The sequence below is a fragment of the Nicotiana tomentosiformis genome, chromosome 5 (genome assembly GCF_000390325.3).
Source record: "Nicotiana tomentosiformis chromosome 5, ASM39032v3, whole genome shotgun sequence".
NCBI classification, from domain to species: Eukaryota; Viridiplantae; Streptophyta; class Magnoliopsida; order Solanales; family Solanaceae; genus Nicotiana; species Nicotiana tomentosiformis.
Genome location: NC_090816.1, coordinates 91,237,820 through 91,259,808, shown reverse-complemented (window position 1 = coordinate 91,259,808; position 21,989 = coordinate 91,237,820). Strand labels below are relative to the sequence as shown.

Here is a 21,989-nt window from a genome sequence, read left to right as displayed (position 1 = left end):
GCTTGTCTCTAGTGGATTCTTTTCACTTGGGATGATGATTGCATTTGGATAGATATTGGTTGGTGACAGCTGGCCTCTTTGACAGGTGATTAAAGAAAAAACACGGGGTTTCTTTTTAGTCAGGTCCCACCGCACCTATCACTGACTTATTGTTTTCACAGGCCCAGCCGCAAAATATCTGCCTCAGGACATGCTGTAAATATCCCACTAAGTTTTTTTTAGTCTTGTCTAAATTTAAAAATTCTCCATTTCTCTTCTTTCCAAAATCTTTTGACCAAAGAAAACGGAAAAAAGAAAAAACACGCTTCTTAAGTTATATAAACTTACAAGTCACATTAACCAACATTTTGCCATGACTTGAATCTTTAAATCATTCTTCTGCATCTGCAGGCCAAAGAGGTAGGATAAGCTTGACTACCCAATTATTGGCACAAGCAGGGGCCACGGAATATACTTCTAGCTGGAATTTGGCTGATTCGCCTTGCGTTCTTCTCGTGTTTGAAGGATAGATGGTAGAGGTGCTGTAATCTTGATAAGCTGCAAGATGAACAACTACTGTCAATAAGTTTACTTTGAATTGAAATGCATAGCAACGTACCCTTGTTTAAACCAATAATTAAATATTTACACATGATCCGCTTTTTATAGACCCCAAACAAGATCCATAGAATAAAGGTAATTCAACTATTGTTTGCAAAAGAGGATACTGAAGTTGGTCACTTTCGATGCTACAATTCCTATTACCATCGAAGGAGTAAATCACCAAACGACTATGCCCTTATACTTCCACCCTCACCTTACCAATTGTTTAAATGGAAAAGGGCCAAATTGCCCCTTTGCTATTGGAAATAGAGCAATTATACCAGTTTGATTGTAGTCCCAAAATTACCCTCGCCGCTAGTCAAATGGCTCGTTTATGCCCCTAAAAACTGACGGAGCTCTAGGTGTGATTTTAATCCCACTAAAATAATATTTTCTTGCTGACATGGATTTCCAAAATCCATGGGAGGGGTATTTTATTCCAGCATAAGGCCACATGGAAAGGAAATTAAAATATTTAGAAAGTCTTCCTCAGTTGGTTTCCCCTCCATGGCTGTCGAAACTTAAAAGAAGCACGTATACACAAAAAGTTGAAATCTTCATGCAGAATGTCATTACATATATATAAATGAAAACCAAATAAGCAATTGAGAATAGCATTAAACTAATAATGGTTCAATTATCTTAGCAGGGTAGTCAGAAACAGCCAATTCTTGGTCCAGCACCAGCTCCACCATCGCTGGTGTTGCAGCCGGTGCTGTAGTGCCGGTTGTTCATCAGAGCATTTGAACCAAATGTTTCAACTCCCGCTAAAGCTTTTTGTTCAGGATTTGGGAGTTCTTCGACTTCGTTACTTTCTTCCTTAAGCGAATAAGATTCAGTAACAACAATTCCTTCCATATCAATTTCAATCTTCATGTTTCCTTTGTCTCCGGAGCAGAAGATTTCTCCCGGAGTCCCGGGAAAGATATCGGTTCAGGTTGGGGGGTGGTTTCCTTCTCCAGCACGAGGACATCAGAGACGACAATCTTTTGGGTCAGAAGCTAGTTTATCGGCCATGTTGAGATATATACTATTAATCATATGTTTAGATATATGATTTATTCAATTTTAATAAAGATTTAAATAGATCATATATTCGTCTGTTTGTCCATTTACTTGTATAGTACTCCCTCCGTTTCAATTTGTGTGTCTTACTTTTCTTTTAGTTTGTTTAAAAAAGAATGCCTCTTTCTATATTTAGTATCTCCTTAACTCCAACTTTCCACATGGCAAATTTAAGACCACAAAATTTAAGGGTATTTTGGTACATTACACACATCTTTAGTGTAAACACAAGATTTAAAAGACTTTCTTACTTTCTTAAACCCCGTGCGAAGTCAAACTAACACATAAATTGAGACAGAGGGAGTAAATGATTTAGTGTATATAGTTTTAGCTTACGGAGAAGGATCAAATATATCCCTGTACTATGAGAAAAAGTTTAAATATACCTCTCGTTATACTTTGTGTCCAAATATACCCCTTCTGTTATACTATTGGTTCAAATATACCCTTCTTCTGTTAAGTTTGTCCAATGTAGATATCCAATCCTACATGGCACTGACATACACCACAGTGCCCCTAACTCATTTTACCCTCCACCCTTCTATTTTTTTCGCCACTAAAATTACTTAAGTTTTGAAGCACCTAAATGGAAAAGAAGTAATTTCTTTCCATTGTAGAAAACATCAAAAGATGAGCATTGGCACCAGTGACAATGATGGGCTTATCACAAGATTTGCCCTCAGCTTTGTGTTTGTTTTGCCTTTTTTTCTTGAAAGCCAGGCCTGCTAACATTATGGCCTCCGATGAACTAACTGTTCCCACTCCAATTGCTGTCTCCTCTTCCAATGGCACGCTGAATAAACGTGCTATCATGTTCACGCACCGATTCTGCAATTTTATTTAAGTGTCGAGCTTTTTAATAATAATACAAAATAATTAGTGTCCTAATAAAATAATTCATTGATTATTAGTCAGTAGTGTTTTTTTACCTAGTTTACATAGTCTTATTCCAAAACAGCAACCTTCTGTCTTGAACACCATAATGAAGCCAAGTAAAATGAAACATGAAAAGTAGTGTTTGTTTTTGTATACGATTTTTCTGGGCATGGGCTTGACATTGATTGCCATTAAAACCCCATGCCCTTAGCTCTCCTCAGTAAGTTCCTAAGCTAATCAAGATTGGATATTTAACACTTTCTGCTTTGGAAATAACTTCCGCACACTTTGATGATGTTACTTGATTTCTTTTATCTTCTAGCAAAGCAGATATAACTATGTTCATCAAAATTTTGATTGAATAAAAAGGATTACCTGCGGTTACGGTGGCAATGATGGTGGAGGGGAAAAAATTTTAGTGGTGGAAAAACACATAAAGCTGGGGTAAAATGGGTTAGGGGCGCTGAGGTGGATGCCTCATATGTCAGTGCCAATAGTATATTTGATGTCCACCTTGGATAAACTTAACGGAAGATGGGTATATTTGAACCAATAGTATAACGACAGGGGTATATTTGGACTCAAAGTATAACGAGGGGTATATTTGGACATTTTCTCATAGTACAATGCTATATTTGGATCTTTTCCGTTTAGCTTATACACAGAAGATTAAATTATCGGTTCTTATAAGAATAAAGTTTGAGTTCACAATCTAATGATGAAATTGGACAAATCATCAGAATAATTAATAGTTTAATTACGATTTCTTGTGCTAGTACATTTATACGTATTGAACGGACCAAGTAGAGATGAGTATTTTATACTGATTTGATAAAATAATCCTCTAGTCCATTAAATATACTTATACTCTAAATCTTGATATAATTATTATCACTTGTGTATATTATTTATTATTTTAATTTATTAAAAGGCGAGATTCTTTTGTGAGTCAATATGCCTGATAAATTGGCCAATAATGATATATATTAGCGATGTAATGATTAGTTGAAGGAATTCATGTCTCCATATTGAGATTGATGATACACCTTTACTGGCCGATGAATTTTGTATTCGATACATAAAATAAGTTAAGTGAAAGTTTAAAGGAAATAAGTAATAAATTAAATTGTCATTGATTAATATCTGAATCTTAACATGAGGAGTTAAATAAATTTAATGGAAGAATTTTAAAATTGAACTGAGGAGTGCAATTACGAATTTTTAGTGGAATAATTCGTGATTTATTATGATAGAATTAATTCAAATATTTCAAATTAATTCCATAATAGGAAGCATCATTAATTAAATTATGTGCTCCATGTTGTGCCTAAATATTAGGAAATAAAAGAAATTCCAATAGGTTTTGGAGAAAGGCTTTAAACCCTTAAAATGTGTGTTATAAATGCATGAGTTTTTCCATCTAGAGGTAGGCGTTTTCTCTAGCCGTATTTGGGACATGTTTTCCGAGAGAAATTCGTTCACTCGAATTTTGCTATTTTTGGGTATTATCTAGGTAACACGGGTGAAGACGGTGGAACTGTTGGATCATGATCTTGCTGGTCAGGAGTAAACTTGGTGGTGTTTTCGTTGGCCATCCGCGAAACTGGAGTGCTACTTGATCGACGAGTTGTGCTCATGCTTCAAGAGGTAACCCGTATAACTTTGTATATGCTAGTTGTCTAAATTACATGTGATTTTGATACTAGTATTGCTTCTGCTTCATATAATAACCCATCAGGCCCTATGTGATGAATCTCAAAATCATATGAAAGACAAAAAGAGGGATATGTTTTTATTTTTCTGAAATATTTTGATTTCCTTTCCATGTAGTTGTAGACTTTTGCTGAAACAAAATATATGCGCCTAATTGATTTTGGAAACGGTAGATTTTGAGAAGAAAAGGCTTTTTGTATTTCTGTGTGTTTTTTACATCCCTAAGCAAAGGTATTTATACACTAGGTCTTATGACTATTTTAGGAAGGGAAATAAATCACAATCAATTTACAATCAATCAGAATAAAATCAAATCTCAATCAGAATCAAATCTTTCCTAATAATTAAACCAATCAACACTCCCCCTCAGGTTGGTGCAAAGATGACGCACATGCCCAACTTGCAAACCAGTATATGAAAAGTATGTTTGTGAAGACCTTTGATAAACACATCAACTAGTTGCTTTTCTGATGACACATGAAACAAGTTCAAGGCACCAATTGTAACTTTTTCTTTGATGAAGTGTCGACCAATTTCAACATGCTTTATTCGGTCATGTTGGACTGGATTATAAGCTATGCTGATTGCAGCCTTGTTGTCACAATATAAGGAGCGTTTCCGCTTTTCAGAGATTCTCAATTCCTCTAGTAATTTTAGTAACCAAAGTTCCCAGACACCCTAGGCCATGGCTCTATATTCTGCTTCCGCACTTGATCTAGCAACTACACTTTGCTTCTTGCTTCTCCAAGTAACCAAATTCCCTCCTACGGGTGTACAGTAACCGGATATAGATCTTCTATCATCTAAAGATCCAGCCCAATACGCATCTGTATAGGCCTCCACATGAAGGTGACCATGTTTGGAGAAAAACAGACCTTTGCCTGGAGCAGATTTCAGATACCGCAAGATGTGAAAGCCAGCTTGCATATGAAGATCTCGGGGATAATGCATGAACTGACTCACCAAGCTGACTGAATAAGCTATGTCAGGTCTAGTATGAGAGAGATAAATGAGTCTTTTAACCAACCTCTGATACCTCCCCTTATCAACTAGCTCTCCAACTACTGTTTGTAACTTGTGATTACTTTGCGATTCTGCTGATTTGCAACCTGTCATACCGGTTTCTTTCAAAAGATCCAAAATATACTTTCTTTGAGAAATAAAGATTCCTCTTTTTGATTTAGCAACCTCAATTCCCAAGAAGTACTGCAATTTTCCTAGATCCTTGATCTCAAATTCCTGTGCCAATAGCTTCTTCAATCGGGTCATCTCCTATTTGTCATCTCATGTTATTACTATGTCATTAACATAAACTATGAGAATAGTGAGTTTATCCTTTTGATGTCTTATGGAGAGTATGATCAACATTGCTTTGTTGGTAGCCGAAGGAGATCATTGCTTTGCAAAATCTGTCAAACCAAGCTCTAGGGGATTGCTTCAGTCTGCACAACTTTCTTTGACTTTGTTCAGTATCAAATCCAGAAGGAATCTCCATATACACCTCTTTTTCTAAGTCTCCATGAAGAAATGCATTTTTTACATCAAACTGTTGTAAGTCCCAATCAAGATTAGCTACACAAGATAAAAGAATTCTGATAGTGTTTATTTTTGCAACAAGGGGCAAATGTCTTTTGATAATCCACTCTATAAGTCTGAATGAATCCCTTAGCCACCAATCTTGCTTTGAATATTTCAATCGAGCCATCAGCTTTGTTCTTCACAGTGAAGACCCATTTGCAGCCAACCAACTTTTTGTCTGGTGGTGAAGTGACAAGTTCCCAAGTCTCATTTTTTGATAAGGCCTTCATTTCTTCAATCATAGCTTGCTTCCATTTAGGATCTGCAAAAGCATCCCTCCAATTCTAAGAAATAGACAAGGCAAAGGCTCTATAGGAGGGAGACAAAGAATTATAGGAGACAAAATTAGATAAAGAATGTTTAGTGGTACAAGATCTGACTCTTTTTTTGTAAGCAATAGGCACATCTAACTCATTAGGAAATGTAGATAACTCACTAGTAGAAGAAGGTTCAGCTTCGGTAGATTTCATGATGGCTTCGTCTACTCTATTTCTCCTTGATTAAGTTTTCAAATCAAGCCTATCCAAACGCCCAATAGTCTCTCCCTGAATTCTTTCTCCAATTTTGCTTTCCCCTGTGACAATATCATCAAGATGTCCAGTAATGGTACTAGGTAGAATCACACTACCTCTTCCTCCTTACTGCTCTCCCACTGAAGAGATGATGAGGTAATACTGAAATAGGATTCAGATTCTCGAAAGGTAACATCCATGCTAATAAAAGATCTCCTACAGGGAGGATGATAACATTTGTAACCTTTCTGTGTCGGAGAATATCCAATGAAAACACACTTTATAACTCTAGGATCAAGTTTCCCAGAATTCCTAGTGTGGACAAAGCAAACAAACCCAAACACCTTTGGAGGAACAATATATTCATTCTTACCCTTTAAAGCTTCCAGGGGACTATGAAAATTGAGGGTTTTAGGTGGCATTCTGTTGATAAGATAGGCATCCACTAGAATAGCATCCCCCAGTAAGGTTTTGGTAGATACATGGTGATCATAAGAGATCTTACTACTTCTAACAAATGCCTATTTTTTCTTTCAGCGACCATGTTTCATGCACTAGTGTAAGGACAACTAGTATGATGGACTATCCCATTGGACTCCAAATAAGCACCAAATCTTTTATCCATGTATTCGCTGCCATTGTCAATTATCAAAAATTTTATTTTGGCATCAAACTAAGTACAAATCATCTTATGAAATGACTGAAAACGAGAGAAAACTTCACTTTTGGCTTTTAACAAATATACGCAAGTCATCCTAGTGCAACAATCAATGAAAGTAACAAATCATCGACCACCAGACAAAGAAACAGTTTGGGTAGGACCACATACATCAGAATGAATAGTCATAAAAGGAGTTGTGCTTCTATTATCACTCACAGGATAAGAGTTTCTAGTATGCTTGGCACATTCACACGCATCACAGAACAAAGATTTAAATTGAGTCCTTGAAAACAAATCAGGATATAACTTCTTCAAAACAGAGAATGATGGGTGTCCTAACCGTCTATGCCGCTATATTATTTCGTGGTTGACATCCTTACTTCCCCAAAAAGGCTTGACTAGAGTTTTGAATTCCATCTAATATATACAAATCATCACGCAATCTACACTGCCAATCATTTCCCCTGTTTGAAGATCCTGAAAAATACAATGATCGGGGAAGAACTCGATTTTACAGTTTAGAGCTTTCGTGATGGCAATAACAGGTAAAGGATTGACAGGGAACCTAGCGACATGGAGCACGGATGATAGTTTAATATTAGGAGTACAAACGAGTACAAACGACAAAATCTATTCCAGAGATAGGTGTTAAAGAACCATTGGCTATTTTAACATTATCTCCTTTGAGACACAAAGAATAGTTTTGAATGCCTTTAGAAGAGCCTGTCATGTGTCTATTTGCACCAAAATCAACAATCCAAAAATTAAGGTGAGCAGCAAAAGCAATATATGATTGCATATAATTGGATGTGGCAACATTAGCAAAGTCAAGTTTGGCTAGGAGGTGACGGAGAAGCTGAATTTCATCCGAAGACAAGATTTCTCCAAAAACCGTCTCCTCGAATGCCTCTATATTTTCTGCCCATCAGAAGGAAATCCGAAGAAAATTTCTCAAAAATAATCTGCCTCGCCGAAAACTAAATTTGTCTCGATGGAACCTTAACTCCGGTGAACGGAAAAATCAAAACTGGTAGGGATAGGCTCGGAATGTTCCAGCAACCCCAACAGAAAGAAATTCCAACCAAAAACTGAACAAAAGGAGTTTATGCTGCGGACAGCCACCAAGAGAGAGAAAACTCGACCTCTTTGATAAAAACAGAACCTTAGTGCTGTGAGGGAGATAACTCACCTAAAAAAGGCAGCAATGGTTCTGATACCATGTAGATTTTGAGAAGCAGAAAAGGCTTCTTGTATTTCTGTGTGTTTCTTACATCCCTAAGCAAAGGTATTTATAGACTAGGTCCTATGACTATTTTAGGCAAGATTTGATTCTGATTTGATTCTGATTTAGGAAGGGAAATAAATTACAATCAATCAGAATAAAATCAAATCTCAATCAGAATCAAGTCTTTCCTAATGTATACAGACGAGGGTATAATTGCTCTATTTTTAATAGTTTAGGGACAATTTTGGCTCTTTCCCTTGTTTAAATCTCTAATCAATCACATTTGTTTTTGAATGATACTTTCATACACCAACCAGCCAAATCAAAATAATTTTCCAATCTCTCATGTGGATGCATTTCGAGGCTAGAAGGTAATTTCACAAAAGAAACAAAAGAAAGGGAAAAAATGAAAGGCCAAACTTGGAAAAAAATAGGCAAAAGAAAATCACATTGAAAAAAGGCATCTGGAGCCACCCTCTCTCTCTCGGAGCACCACTATGACCTAACATGAGCCCCCATTTACCTCGCCATTCTCCTTCCCACACCTTATCTCTACTCATTGCCCTTCCACATCCCTTTCACTTTTTCTCATGCCCACGCATGGCATTGGCTCCGATAATACAACATCAAACAAAAAGTCTTTGACATTTATAAGAGTAAAAGCAAAGACTAAGACTACTACTTATACCCTTCTAGCAAATCAAACTCAGCTATGAAGCTGGTGGGTGATTAGTTGGCTAAATTAAACAAAACTTAGGATTTGTACATGTCCTAGCTTCCCACCATCCCTATTCAACAATGGGATATCCTAGAACCTGACTTGGTCTTTGGGCCTACTTTTTTTGGGGTTAATTCGTCAAATTCTATCGACTTCATCTCTCCCTTTGTTGGTCTTAGTCGCAATTGACCTCAAATTTTATGAACAAGAAACTTGTTCCTTTACCCTTTCCAACGCTGGGAGCAAGTTGGCTCAGGCATCAGAAGGCTACAACAGTGATCTCCTCCCAACTGTCGTGAGGAGTGGTAATTGGCATCAATTTGGCTGTTCACTGAAGTTCTAAAGCAGTCAGCTCTTCTCAACCTCCTGTAGAGTCGTCAATATGAGCTTAGCCCGCTAGGCCGGCATAGCACATCCCGTGATTTGATAGGATTGGGCTAAGATTTTTGAAACCCATCTAAGTACGAGACATTTTTAGCCTGACCTAAATAAGCCCATCGCCTATAAGGCTTGAACGAAGCTAGGCTGGCTGGCCCGTGGGCCAAATAAAAAATTTATTTAAATGTTATTAGTTTTTAAAATTTAGTTATTTCTTAATGTTTAACTAATTAACAATGCATATGAATTGTAGATATAGATGAAAATAAAGATGTTAAGACCACCTTGTCACAAGTGGATTCGAATGTGCTTGACGTAGATGATGCGTTAAATATGTCACAAGTGTCATGAAAGTTTTCTCTGAGTAATTTGTTTGAGTTTTGACTTTTAACAAATATAATAGTGTCCTCCATTTTTTGTGTTTTATTGTAATCTATTAGAATAATGTCAAAAGTTATTAAGTTTTGCAGAAACTTTCTGTCTAACAAGATGTTTTTTGAATTGCAAATACATTATAGGTTAGAACTTAAATTTTAAAAAATATGAAAATATTTTCAAAAACTGGTGGGCTGGCCCATGGGAGCCTACAAGTGATGGTTGGCAATCAACGTCGATTTTGGCTCCTCACTGAACTTCTAAAACTGCACATTCCCCTCCTTCCCCCACCTTGCAAAATACACAGCTCTCGACTTCTAAAAATTGCACATTTGTCTTCCATATCCCATTAGTTTATGAACTCTCATCAAATTATTCATTAGACATCTCCTTTATAATACCTCTTATTATATTTGGAAGTCAAAAGGAAGAATATCTATCTCACTGAGACCATTCACACGCTACTTATACAATAAGATGTTCTATCCTTGTAACTTTTGAAGTTTGAACAAAGATGTTTTACCTTCTATTGGCCGATATCACCTTCTTGAAACTTAGCCTCATCCCGTACCTCCCTTTGAACATCTCGACACCTCTATGGTTTTACCCGCAACACCATTAGAAGATTCTACATTTTTCCTACATCTCCCTTCACAACACATATACTGTTGACCTTGTTTTTTTCTGTTGTTTTTTGTAAAGATCAACACTTTTGACTTAGGCTCGTCACTAGCGTCCTATGCTATATTTGGATGTTCACATCTTGCATCGGATCCTTCGCCTACAACTTGTCACCTACACATAACTCACTAGTGGTCGTTTACAAAGGTATCCTACTACTCGTACTCGTTATTACCCATTATGCCTTTTTGGGTCGTATTTGTCCTTTATTTCAATTCTAAATCTAGAGAAGAAACTTTTTCTGATTCAGTCCCGTGACAATTTATGTTTTAGATATGTTTGATTTACACTCTAGTGATATCTTGGAGCTCATTCCTACTTCTAGGTAAATCAATTGTTGGTTGCCAATGTGTGTTACGTTAGTGAGGGTTAATCTTTAAGGACAGGTTAATCGGCTTAAGGCACATTTGGTTGCCAAATGTTATGTACTGATTTTTGTACTAGGTATAGTGATATATTCTCTCCCGTGGCTAGGATTGCTTCTATTAATTTTTTCCTATCCATCATTGTTGTTAGTGATTGGCCTCTTCATCAATTGACATCAAAAAATGCATTTCTCCATCAGGAACTTGAAGATAAAGTATACATGGAGAAACCACCAAGTTTTGTTGCTCAAACGAAGTATAGTGATCTTGTGCTTTGATCACTATATGATTTGAAACAATCACCTCAATCATGGATTGGTAAGTTTAACACAGTTATTCAGGAGTTTGGCATAACCCACAATGAAAGTTGATCATTCAGTGTTCTCTTGACACTTCATCAGATATGTATATTTGGTAATGTATGTGGATGAAATGCGTGTAAGGATTTGGAGGCATTACCAAATTGAAACATCATTCGGTCAGTATTCTTGTACCAGGATCTAGGCAAGTTACATTGAGGTATTTCCTAAGCACTCACCTCAATCCCGATTAGGTATTGCCATTTCATAGAGGGAGTATGCTCTCAATATTCTTGAAAACACAGGCTTGACAGATGTTACACCTATTGACATCATATGTATCCAAATGTTAAGCTTATAGAGGGTGAAGGGGAGCATCTTGGTTTTCCAGGAGGTTGATCAAAAAGTTAAACTATCTCATCATAACTTGACCTGGTATTATGTTCTCAATAAGCATTGTAAATTAACTCTTGGATTCTCTGTGCGCACCTATTGGGATGCAGTGATATCGTTCATATAAATCTGCTTCATGAAAAGTAATGCTCTATGAGGATTATGAGAAAACTGCTGCGTACACGGGCACATTGAGCAGATCAATTTTAAGATGTTATACTTCCAAATAATGCTTTCTAACTGGTATCTTGGTAGAGTAGAAACAAAATGTGGTTTCAAGATCCAATGCAAAAGCAGAATATTGAGTCATAGTACTACGACTTATGAAATTCATATGAATGATGAATCAATCAACAAAGAAAACTGAAGTTCAGAGAGATTGATTGGATGGACTTATGTGTAATAATCAAGTCAATTCATATTGCATTTACTCCAATGCTTCATGAGAGGACCTCAAGTACACAGAAATCATTTGTTATTTTGTCAGAGAAAAGATACTCTCAAGATACTCTCAGGACATATTGTCACACAACTTATAAGGTCAAATCACCAAGTCCCTCAACGGTCTTTGAAATAATTATAAACATAGATTTCAATACACCATCTTGAGGGAGAGTGTTATATAGGTTGTATAAGTGCTCTACATTGGGAGATGTAATTGTATACTTTGAAAAGCGTGAGTATAAAACAATTCAGGCATAAGACATTTGTCTCATTCTTTCTCCCAAATCTCTCTCCCATGTCTCTTATTTCTCACCAAGCAGTTTGAGGGCGATAGACAAGTCATTGTTTGGGTTGTCAACAGTAATTGGAAGGATTATTTAGAGTTAAATGCAACAAATTGAGGATCAAATGAGAATAACTGACAGAACGAGAATCAGATCATTACTAAGGTCATAGTCTTGGGACTCGTTTGGAAAACTTCCCTTCCTTAGGTTTCTAGGGAGAGGTTAGATTCATTTAATCTGTGCATATTGAAGGCCTTACATGCAAAATTTTGTCCAATAAAACGAGCAATTAGTGGGGCTTAATGGAGCAATATATTGAATTTACTTGTTTAATCTAGGTAGCAAAACTTTTATTCATCCATAGCTTTCATTTTAAAAGAATTATTAGAGGATATATGGCTAATGACATCAAAACAAGCATCTTAGTTAAGTATTCCTCTGATCAGTTATGTAAAACTGCAAATGACCTAAGTTGCTCCGACATAGCAGTTTAGGTGCCGCACCCGTGTCGACACGACACTAGTATGGGTGTGGGTATGGGATCCGTTCAGGATCGGATCAAATAATTTTGGGTATGTTGTCCATGACAGATGGAAATATTCGAGACGAGATACAATTTGATTCCCGAAATCAGAACTAAAACGGTGGTAAATTTGAATAAAATAGCATACCTTATCTAGGAAATCAATCTTTTACTTATCTACAACTTGAGAATAAAAAAAAATCCACACTTTACTAGCTATACGTAAGTATTCCACAAAATTTCTCATAACTTAGGGATATTTTTACATTTTTATTTTTTGAATTATTTTTAGCCGGATCCCTGCACCCGGATCCGGATCTGTACAAGGATCCGTATCCCCGAATTTTAGAATTTACATCTCGAAAGATCCGACCTCTAGATCCGCACTTGTGTCGGATACCGCACCCGTGTCTGAGCAACTTAGCAAATGACTAACGTAGATTTTTTTTTTGGTGGTAGGTAATGACTAGCATTGAAATTACTGGCTTCTAAAACAATATTGTGAAAAACAACTAACCTCATTTGTGATTGGGTGTATAAGAACTATTTGATGTGCATGCAGGTTATATCCACAGTCTCCAGGAACAGGATTCTCAGGTCTTTGATAGCCGCTAATGAAAAAGTAAAGCCAACTAAAATCAGGTCACGATATTAGCAGCATCAGCAACTATTGTTATTGTTTAAAGTGATTAGACAAAATAAAAAAACTCAGGTACTTTCTGTCTCAATTTTAAGTAATTTGACTATCTTCAAAATTAGCATAAAGAATAAAGCTTCTTTTCGTCCAAAATAGGCATAATTTATATGCCTCTAGAGAAATCCGTAAGCTTGTTGTCCATAACTGTCATGAAAAAGGACTGTTGATTACTACTTCCTTGTTTAATATGATAAAGCTGTGGAAGCAGGGTACTATAAATAGCACACAAAACTACTGTTTTCTACCATGAAAGCAATAAGATGTCTGACCGAGGGACTAATTAATTAAAATGAAGTGCGACAAACAGAACTCTAATTCCATACCCATCTTTCTCAAAACTTTCATCCATTAATTCAGGATCAAAGCACTTTGGTTGCCCGCCAGAAACATAAAGAGGATCACCTGGTAAGATATACAATATCTTATTAATCATAAAAAGAAAGGAACCAACAGAAGAGCTGCTTGACTACTTAACAAGAGCAGAAGAACTGCTGTAGCATGCAGAGAAATGTTACAAGAGCAGTCCTTATTATTTGCAAAAACTAATCGATTTTGGTTGGTTAGTTTGTTCAAGGTATACAAATTAAGATTTCAGAACCAATCTCTTTCAACAGACCCAGTAGGTCCAGGAAGGCAGTAAGATTATTACCTAGAATTCAGCTTCGACAGAATTACAGTTAGCTCAGGCTAACATTCTTAGCCTTTTGCATTGACCACATAGTGCAGGGGAAGCATACACAGTATAAAATCTGAACACAAGATACTTGTTGAGGAAATTACATTATGGATGATTCCATAAGGAAATGGTAATTGTTCCTTTTTTAGCTTGGAAGTGTTTGTCAATGGAATAAACATCTAAACCTGCAATTTTTATTGTTTTTTGATAAGGTAAAGGTTTATTAATTAATGTACCAAGATGGTACCAGAGGAAAAAATAAACCTGCAATATTTATAACTATTTGATAAGCCAATCATATTTGCTTGGCTATAACCCAGAGAATGAAAACACATTCCAACCCCCCACAGTTTCAATCACATACTATCTAGAAGTAGAGGGCCTCGTATCATCTTCATCAGAATGGTCATTGACATTCTGTAACAAAAGAAGATGCATAGTCCACAGATTAAGTTGAGGAAGTATTCCAAGATCATTCTCTTATTATCATAACCCAATGTATAGTCTGAGGTTCTTCAATAACCTTTTCTCCATTACTCGTGCACTAAGGTAGATATTACTGATATGGTTTCATAGAACTAAGAACTATGAACGTGTGCGTTGCACCAAACCAGAGTCGAAGTACTGGTCAACATATGGCTGGTCATCTGAAGTTGGTGAACTTCGTGTGTCATTAATTCTTTTTTTGGGCATTTCTTTTAACAGACAAACTGATTTCTACTTCTATTTTTATTTTTATCTTTTTATGATGGGGGAGAATGTCTAATAAAATTTCAGATTACCAATTAGTGGAAGTCCAATGAAAGAGAGGTGGATACGGATTTGGTGTGGCCTTCCAGATTGAATTTCAACCTGTTGAAAACATACAACATGAAGGAAAGAAAATATTAAGGTTACATCTCCTTCTCCAGGGTAGGGAAGGTTAAGGAAGGTGGCTATAATAATAAATTTCTTATGTCTTTGACTTCTAATACCTGGACCAATGTGCTGTTATTCTCTAAATCTCTTTCAAGAACGTGAACACTGCTCAGAGCTGGCTTCCCTGGAAAAGAAGTTCAGCAAGGAATTAAGCCAAAAATAGTGTCTTTTGAAGCAACACTGGAAATGGTAACTGAAGGAATCTTTATAAAAACTAATCCAGGAGACTGTTTGTCCAAAAAAACAAATTTGAAAACCTGAAGGAGAAGCAACATACAACCCTTTAGCAACTCCAGGATATTTAATCGTCCCAATCGGTTGCTTGATGAGAACCTATCAGTCAAAATTACTTTTAATTTCCAGTAACCCAGTGGATTGGCTACCCTAAAACAGACACTCCAACAGAAAAAATGAAACCAGACAAACTGAGGCGAGAAAAAGTGTTAGAAGGTTACAATGTAAAACATGCATAGAAGGACAAAAGGGGGAATGTAAGGGAGAGTAATGCTATAATATTACCTCATCCATATCAATCACACCACTTACAAGCGCCCGATATATCTTGCTAATTTTCCTCATTTTCTTGCACTCTGAGTTGGTGTATCTATACAAATAAAGTTCACCATCTTTAACATAATGAAGGTGGCTATAAAAGCTTCTTATTAAGAGTAAAATGGGAAGTTTAAGTTAAATTGTTTCCAAATTTAGAAAGCTATTATTCTTTTTGAAACGGATTTAAAAGGAAATGTTGCCACATAAACTGGAACGGAGAGAGTATTATCTTGGGACTGAAAAGTGTTATATGTTGATAGCTAGTGACAATTTAAAGATAGTACGCAGACTAGCATATGCTTCCACAATTTTCTCCAATCAAGAGAGTTTTGCATGCTTAATTAACAATCTCTTTCAGAACATTAATAAGACAACTCGATGCATCAGCATCCAACACTGGAACATAGACATCAAGCTGCGTTTATTATTTTATCACTCTTAATGAAATTAGTAATAGCAGCATAAGGCATGTCAGGAAAATAGGGCATGTATAATTGGTGAAGCAGATTCAACATACTTGTCTTCAACAACCGATGTCCCCTCAGCAAAATATGCCGCAAGGCGAGATTTAGCGAGCTTTGTTTTCGCACAGAGAAGTATTCCTGGAACATCCCATAAAAGGAATAAGATTGTTTTTTCTTGCTTGATTTCAGAAAAAGAAGACAGGGAACTGTCAAAATGAAAATTTTATATTGTTACAAAGTGTTCATAATTCCAGAAAGAAGCGCTGTAGCATGATGACTCGACTTCGTATCGGTTACTAGATCTTGAGAATAAGATCATGATTAAACTACTACTAGGCCCTATTAAGAAAAAGGGGGAGACAAAATTCACATTTCTTGAAAACTAAAACTAGGCAAGAATAACGTGCTGCCATGACAGAGCACGATTAAAGCTCCACCTTGTGGCAATTACATACAGAATACCATGGAGAGTTTCTTCTAAGATGGACTAATATACTGATTTTTAGATCACGTAAAAATCCAAGAGTGAAGTTGGAGGCCAACAATCATGACACTGATTGTCACATTGAACGACAATTAGCATTGAAGGGACAAAAACTATTTCAAAAACCATATCATTATCACTTCGCTTCAATGTTGTCCAGAATCGGCAATTAATGTGTTTCTGTTTTCTTTGCTGGATGGAGGTGAAAGATAGCTTGAATGTTAATTTTTTATTACATTTACATTTAGTATTTCCATTCAGTAATTCAAATATAAAATTCTCTACTACCATTGATACAGGTTTATGTAATTCTGTTCTTTTTCAATAAAGGAGATACCATGACATAACATTAAAGTCATCTTTCATATTTTACTTGTAGCAGAAATTCATTCTTTATTCAATAAGTAAACTTGGAGCAGAAATTCATGTACCCGTGATAACTCACCTGATGTACCCCTTCCTAGGCGATGAACTGGAACAGGATGTGTTTTTCGACAACCCGATGAAGAGGTTGTCAGCTTGCTCACATGCCATTGGAGTTGTGTCAAGACAGTCCGCTGCTGGAACAACCCTCCAGGAAGAACTTGCAAACCAGAAGGTTTATTTAGAGCAATCTGAAATGTGAGAATCCATAACATGAATATACCTTTGGCCCATATAGGAAAGCGAGAGAAATTCTCTACGAGCTATGCTACAATATGCTCTTTGTTTCACTTGTATTTGTTTCATTCTCTTTATGCATCCACTTACAAGATTTCCAACTGCAGGCTAATTTATTTTAACTTGTTAAAATTTAAAATTTTCGTTCAAGATCAAAACAGGGCCTGTAGAAAGAAAATCGATGAGATTACAACTAAGCCTGAATTCCAAGCAACTTGGGTCACTATATAGATCCTTTATATCAATTATGGTCCATTTGGGCCTATTTTATTCCAATACTGGAATTTGCCTTTAGTAATTTGAATACTCGAAACCTAGGAATTCTTTAAATCTCACATTTATTCCTACAAGAACATACAAATCCCTAACCAAACTAAAAGGACTTTTGGCAAACACAGATCCTGTAAGTGTAGCAACAACGACTAAACCTTAATTCCAAACTGTTCGTATTGCTTATGGATATATGCTTCCATTGTGTTATGTTCTTTGTTAAATCTGTATGGATGTGAAGGGATTGTAGGTCCATTGAGACAATGTCCCTCCATTTGATTTTTGGTCTACCTCGGTTCATTTGATAAATCATCTTAGTGACACACCTCCGGATTAGTGCATTTGGAGGTGTACATAGGATACAATCAAAGATCTTAAGCGGGTATATCTAATTTTATCCTCTGTGTATGCTACTTGCACTTTCTATTGAATGTGATTACTTTTAATCTTTTCTAATGTTGTAAGATAGCACATCCATCTTGACACAAGCATTTCTACAATACTCATCTTATGGATATGTCAAACCTGAGAGGCCCTACATTCATCTACAATCGTTCTATAGTCTATGCTTCCCTAAAAGGCTAACGCCATAATCCCGTCTAATCTCACACCAAGTTCATTCTTCTTCCCTGAACTAGTAGTGTATATATTCTTACTTTTACTTATCCAAAAACTCTTGCTATCTAAAATGTTTCTCGATAATTCAAACCATTGATTGACCCTTTCAGTAGTTTCGAATATTGTTTGCAAATAGTATTCACGGTGGAATCCCATCATATATACTATTAGTTAATCTATAAATAGGATAAACTAGTACAGACACAAAGTAGATCCCCGGTGTAAAGCCACAATTATGATATCATAAATAGACTAGACTTATGCTGGTCGTCAACCTACAAACTTCTTCTAAAGAAGCAAAGTAAGGCACTATGAAACATAAACTTCCAAAGCTCAGTGATAAATGCCCCTTTAGTTAAGTGATCACATCACTTGACAGGATTTTGCAGAAGATAACAAGAATTGCATCTAAAGTTTGAGTACCATAGAATCTACCAAGGCGGTTCTTTAATTTTTTCCTGCCAATCAAGTTTTCATAGAAAACCTCTTGAGAAAATGGTTAACCAGCAGCCATTTTACAAAAATTACAAGGAAATTGCATAACTTCTTTGATTTGTTACTTACCTTCTCAAAAGAAATTACAAGGAAATCGCGTTTATTTTATTTGGGGGGGGGGGGGGGAGGTGGAAGGAATCTAGTGCAAAGATTTCAGTCTTTTACTTTAAGGTTGGTTAAGCCCAATATGTATCTAGGTGTCTTTAACTTTTCTATTATTCACCTATGTACGCAAGTAGAGTCCCCTCTCGACACATTATCAACACACGCATGGACATCAATTTTTCCTCTTGAATTTCCCAGTTTTTCCAGATATTTTTCTATTAACCAATACAAACCTTTTTGGATGAACATACAAAAAGTTTCAAATTCATCAATGATACAAAGAGCTACGCAGTGATGTCAGTCCCACACTTCGATTGGCAGTGTCAATGATCAACATCATAATAAACGGAGATTCTTCCTAGACTGATTAATACGATCACATTAATAAGTTATAAAACTTTGATAATAAAACAGAAGCTCAAATTTAATTTACCAAATAGTCATCTTCAAATAGTACTTGTAACAAGTAAGGTGCATCAGGTTCTCTCCAAGGAAGTCGATGATATACTAGTTCTGTACCAGCTCTGCTCATCCAAAAACTACACTTCAGAATTCAGATATTGAATCACGCAACATAACGTAGGCTAAGTATTGCGAAAAGGAATTCATTTTACAGAAGTGACCTGAGTTCAGTATCTGGTATAGTAACAACTTTACTGTCAACTGTTATCTGCAACAATTAAGCATGACCAAGCTTCATAATCTCAATAGTCCATGTGCATTAAACATCCAATTTAACCATTATCCTTGAGGAATTTACCTGCTTATTTTGAATTCTCTGCAACCAACTGCTTTACAAATTAGTGTCTGAATCTTCAACAATACAATCACAAAAAAATTATTAAATTTTTTGATAAGCTTACCCTTGTAAAGGAGCAGAACTTTTGTACTTTCTGGAGTAGAATTCGATCAGTGTAAGACCTGTAGATTTTGCCAAAAAAAAAAAAAAAAAAACTAAATTTTTTTAAACAAAAAGGTTTGTGGAAAAATGGGTATATTTTGTGTAAATATACCAGCATCAATGGGTCGGACCATGTCATGGTAAGTTAATCCGTCATTAAATTCCGGCCAGGGCTCTCCGAAGTACGCCGCTGACGGCGGCGCAGCTAGTTCTGCTTTCTTCGACATTCCTAAGTCGGAGTCGGGAAAATGTTGACGGAAGCCACTTACAATGGCATGCGCGTGTATGGCCAAAAATATTTTGTTTTGCCCCAACACTTCTTTTAACAAACACTATTAACTTTTAAAACTTAAATATATCATTAAGACGCAATTCTAATCTAAAAATAAACTAATGAATTATTTCTCAAGATTTTGTGTTACACCGCAAAAACGTTACTAATCAAAAACTATTTTATATGTAGCTATATATATTGAATATCCAAATAATTTTGTTTCAAATTTCTTGTCCTCGAGCTCAGCTTTGCCCTTTTTCCTTTGAGGAATGTCTTAGGGATAAGGCAATATTTTTACTTCGCAGTGGTTTAGTGAAGCAATGGAAAATCTTAATTTAAATCTTATCACTTTTGAGTTCTTAAAGACTCTTTTTCTAAGAAAATATTGTTAAAGATATAGCATAATTTGCTAAAAAATAAGAGAGAGAAATCCAACTTGTTTGCTTATTTAACTTTCACGAGTTTTGTTTTATAAGCACTCCTACCAAAATTATTATTTATTTGTTAGTGAAAGGAGTATAAAACTTTTCGAACTCACTTCTAAGTCTTGAAACGACAAATTTTAAAATAATAACGTGTGCTTTAAAGTACAAAATTAAATGGTTAAAAAATATAAAAAAATCTAAAAAGAAATATTGAAACATTTAATTTTCGTTCAAGAGATGGGAATGCAATGATTTACATATTGATCTCATGAGTCACCGCAATCATATCATAGTTACCAATAAAGTAATTTTTATGTATTTAATTTTGAATTAATTCAAATGCTTAAAGTAATTTTTATGTATTTAATAGACGTCAAACTCACATAGTTACTAAGAACTTTATTACATTTTAATATTATTTTTTCGAGACTTTTACGAGTAATCATGACTTTAAAAGCTACATATATATCGGAGTCTTACTATTTGCATCATGAAAACTAATAAATTAAAATGGATATCGAAAAATATCTCAAGACAATCCAGCTATTGGTTGATTGATATGATTGGGTTATTTTCTAGTTCGATCTAATAACAATTTTCAGTCACAACAGAAGGTAATAGAGTATTGCTACACTCAAATCTATTGACCATGGATTCACCGTCAAAGATAGAGCTAGAGTACAAAATATGTGTTCATGGGAAGCTAATAGCTTTTGCTCAGTCATAACTGTATATTAATTTGATATCGTTGTAGAAATAATATAAATTTCAAATTCTAGATCCGGTTTTATTCACCATGCCTTCGAAGTTGAAACCAATAAAGTTTAACGAGTCTATAATTAAAAAATAATAATAATGGAGATACATGGCATGTAATGTAGAAGAGCTAAAGTGAAAACTCCTTTCTATTTTTACCTCCTTCCTCTAACATTCCTTCAACCACATATCATTATTTACCTGAAAAATTGGATGGCGTTAAATTTATGTATGGTTCTAAGGATACGTAAAAACTACATATATATCGGAGTCTTACTATTTGCATCATGAAAACTCATAAATTAAAATGGATATCGAAAAATATCTCAAGACAATCCAGATATTGGTTGATTGATATGATTGGGCTATTTTCTAGTTCGATCTAATAACAATTTTCGATCACAACAGAAGGTAATTGAGCATTGCTACACTCAAATCTATTGACCATGGATTCACCATCAAAGATAGAGGTAGAGTACAAAATATGGGTTCATGGGAAGCTAATAGCTTTTGCTCAGTCATAACTGTATATTAATTTGATATCGTTGTAGAAATAATATAAATTTCAAATTCTAGATCCGGTTTTATTCACCATGCCTTCGAAGTTGAAACCAATAAAGTTTAACGAGTCTATAATTAAAAAATAATAACAATGGAGATACATGGCATATAATGTAGAAGAGCTAAAGTGAAAACTGCTTTCTATTTTTACCTCCTTCCTCTAACATTCCTTCAACCACATATCATTATTTACCCGAAAAATTGGATAGCGTTAAATTTATGTATGGTTCTAAGGATACGTAAAAACTACATATATATCGGAGTCTTACTATTTGCATCATGAAAACTCATAAATTAAAATGGATATCGAAAAATATCTCAAGACAATCCAGATATTGGTTGATTGATATGATTGGCTATTTTCTAGTTCGATCTAATAACAATTTTCAGTCACAACAGAAGGTAATAGAGCACTGCTACACTCAAATCTATTGACCATGGATTCACCATCAAAGATAGAG

General features: G+C 35.5%; 1 protein-coding gene across 8 annotated transcripts; it reads right to left on the bottom strand.

The window, feature by feature from the left end:
* Positions 1 to 191: 191 nt before the first annotated feature.
* LOC104086494 (RNA pseudouridine synthase 5) lies at positions 192 to 19,837 on the bottom strand. Of its 8 annotated transcripts, none has more exons than XM_009590765.4 (14): positions 19,625 to 19,835; positions 19,475 to 19,532; positions 19,372 to 19,399; positions 19,235 to 19,281; positions 19,045 to 19,150; positions 16,909 to 17,077; positions 16,033 to 16,117; positions 15,483 to 15,567; positions 15,221 to 15,296; positions 15,020 to 15,087; positions 14,828 to 14,897; positions 13,693 to 13,771; positions 13,190 to 13,283; positions 192 to 537 (listed from the first exon to the last, which is right to left on the bottom strand). In XM_009590765.4, the coding sequence occupies exons 1-14, from the start codon at positions 19,737 to 19,739 to the stop codon at positions 457 to 459; spliced, it is 1,161 nt and encodes a 386-aa protein (XP_009589060.1). In that variant the 5' UTR covers positions 19,740 to 19,835; the 3' UTR covers positions 192 to 456. The 8 variants fall into 8 exon arrangements, with proteins under 8 accessions (XP_009589060.1, XP_009589062.1, XP_009589058.3 ...); XM_009590767.4 differs by having other exon boundaries at positions 19,045 to 19,135; positions 19,625 to 19,834; XM_009590763.4 differs by lacking the exon at positions 192 to 537 and adding an exon at positions 724 to 2,475 and having other exon boundaries at positions 19,372 to 19,389; positions 19,644 to 19,791.
* Positions 19,838 to 21,989: the final 2,152 nt, after the last annotated feature.

What these genes read in the sequence shown, in the direction of transcription:
- LOC104086494 (XM_070175088.1), bottom strand. Translation starts at nt 19,739, where the DNA reads ATGTCGAAGAAAGCAGAACTAGCTGCGCCGCCGTCAGCGGCGTACTTC. An exon ending in AGAGAATTCAAAATAAGCAG is followed by an intron (nt 19,282 to 19,371) that starts GTAAATTCCTCA and finishes TAATTGTTGCAG; the next exon opens with ATAACAGTTGACAGTAAAGT. An exon ending in ATAACAGCACATTGGTCCAG is followed by an intron (nt 14,898 to 15,019) that starts GTATTAGAAGTC and finishes TGTTTTCAACAG; the next exon opens with GTTGAAATTCAATCTGGAAG.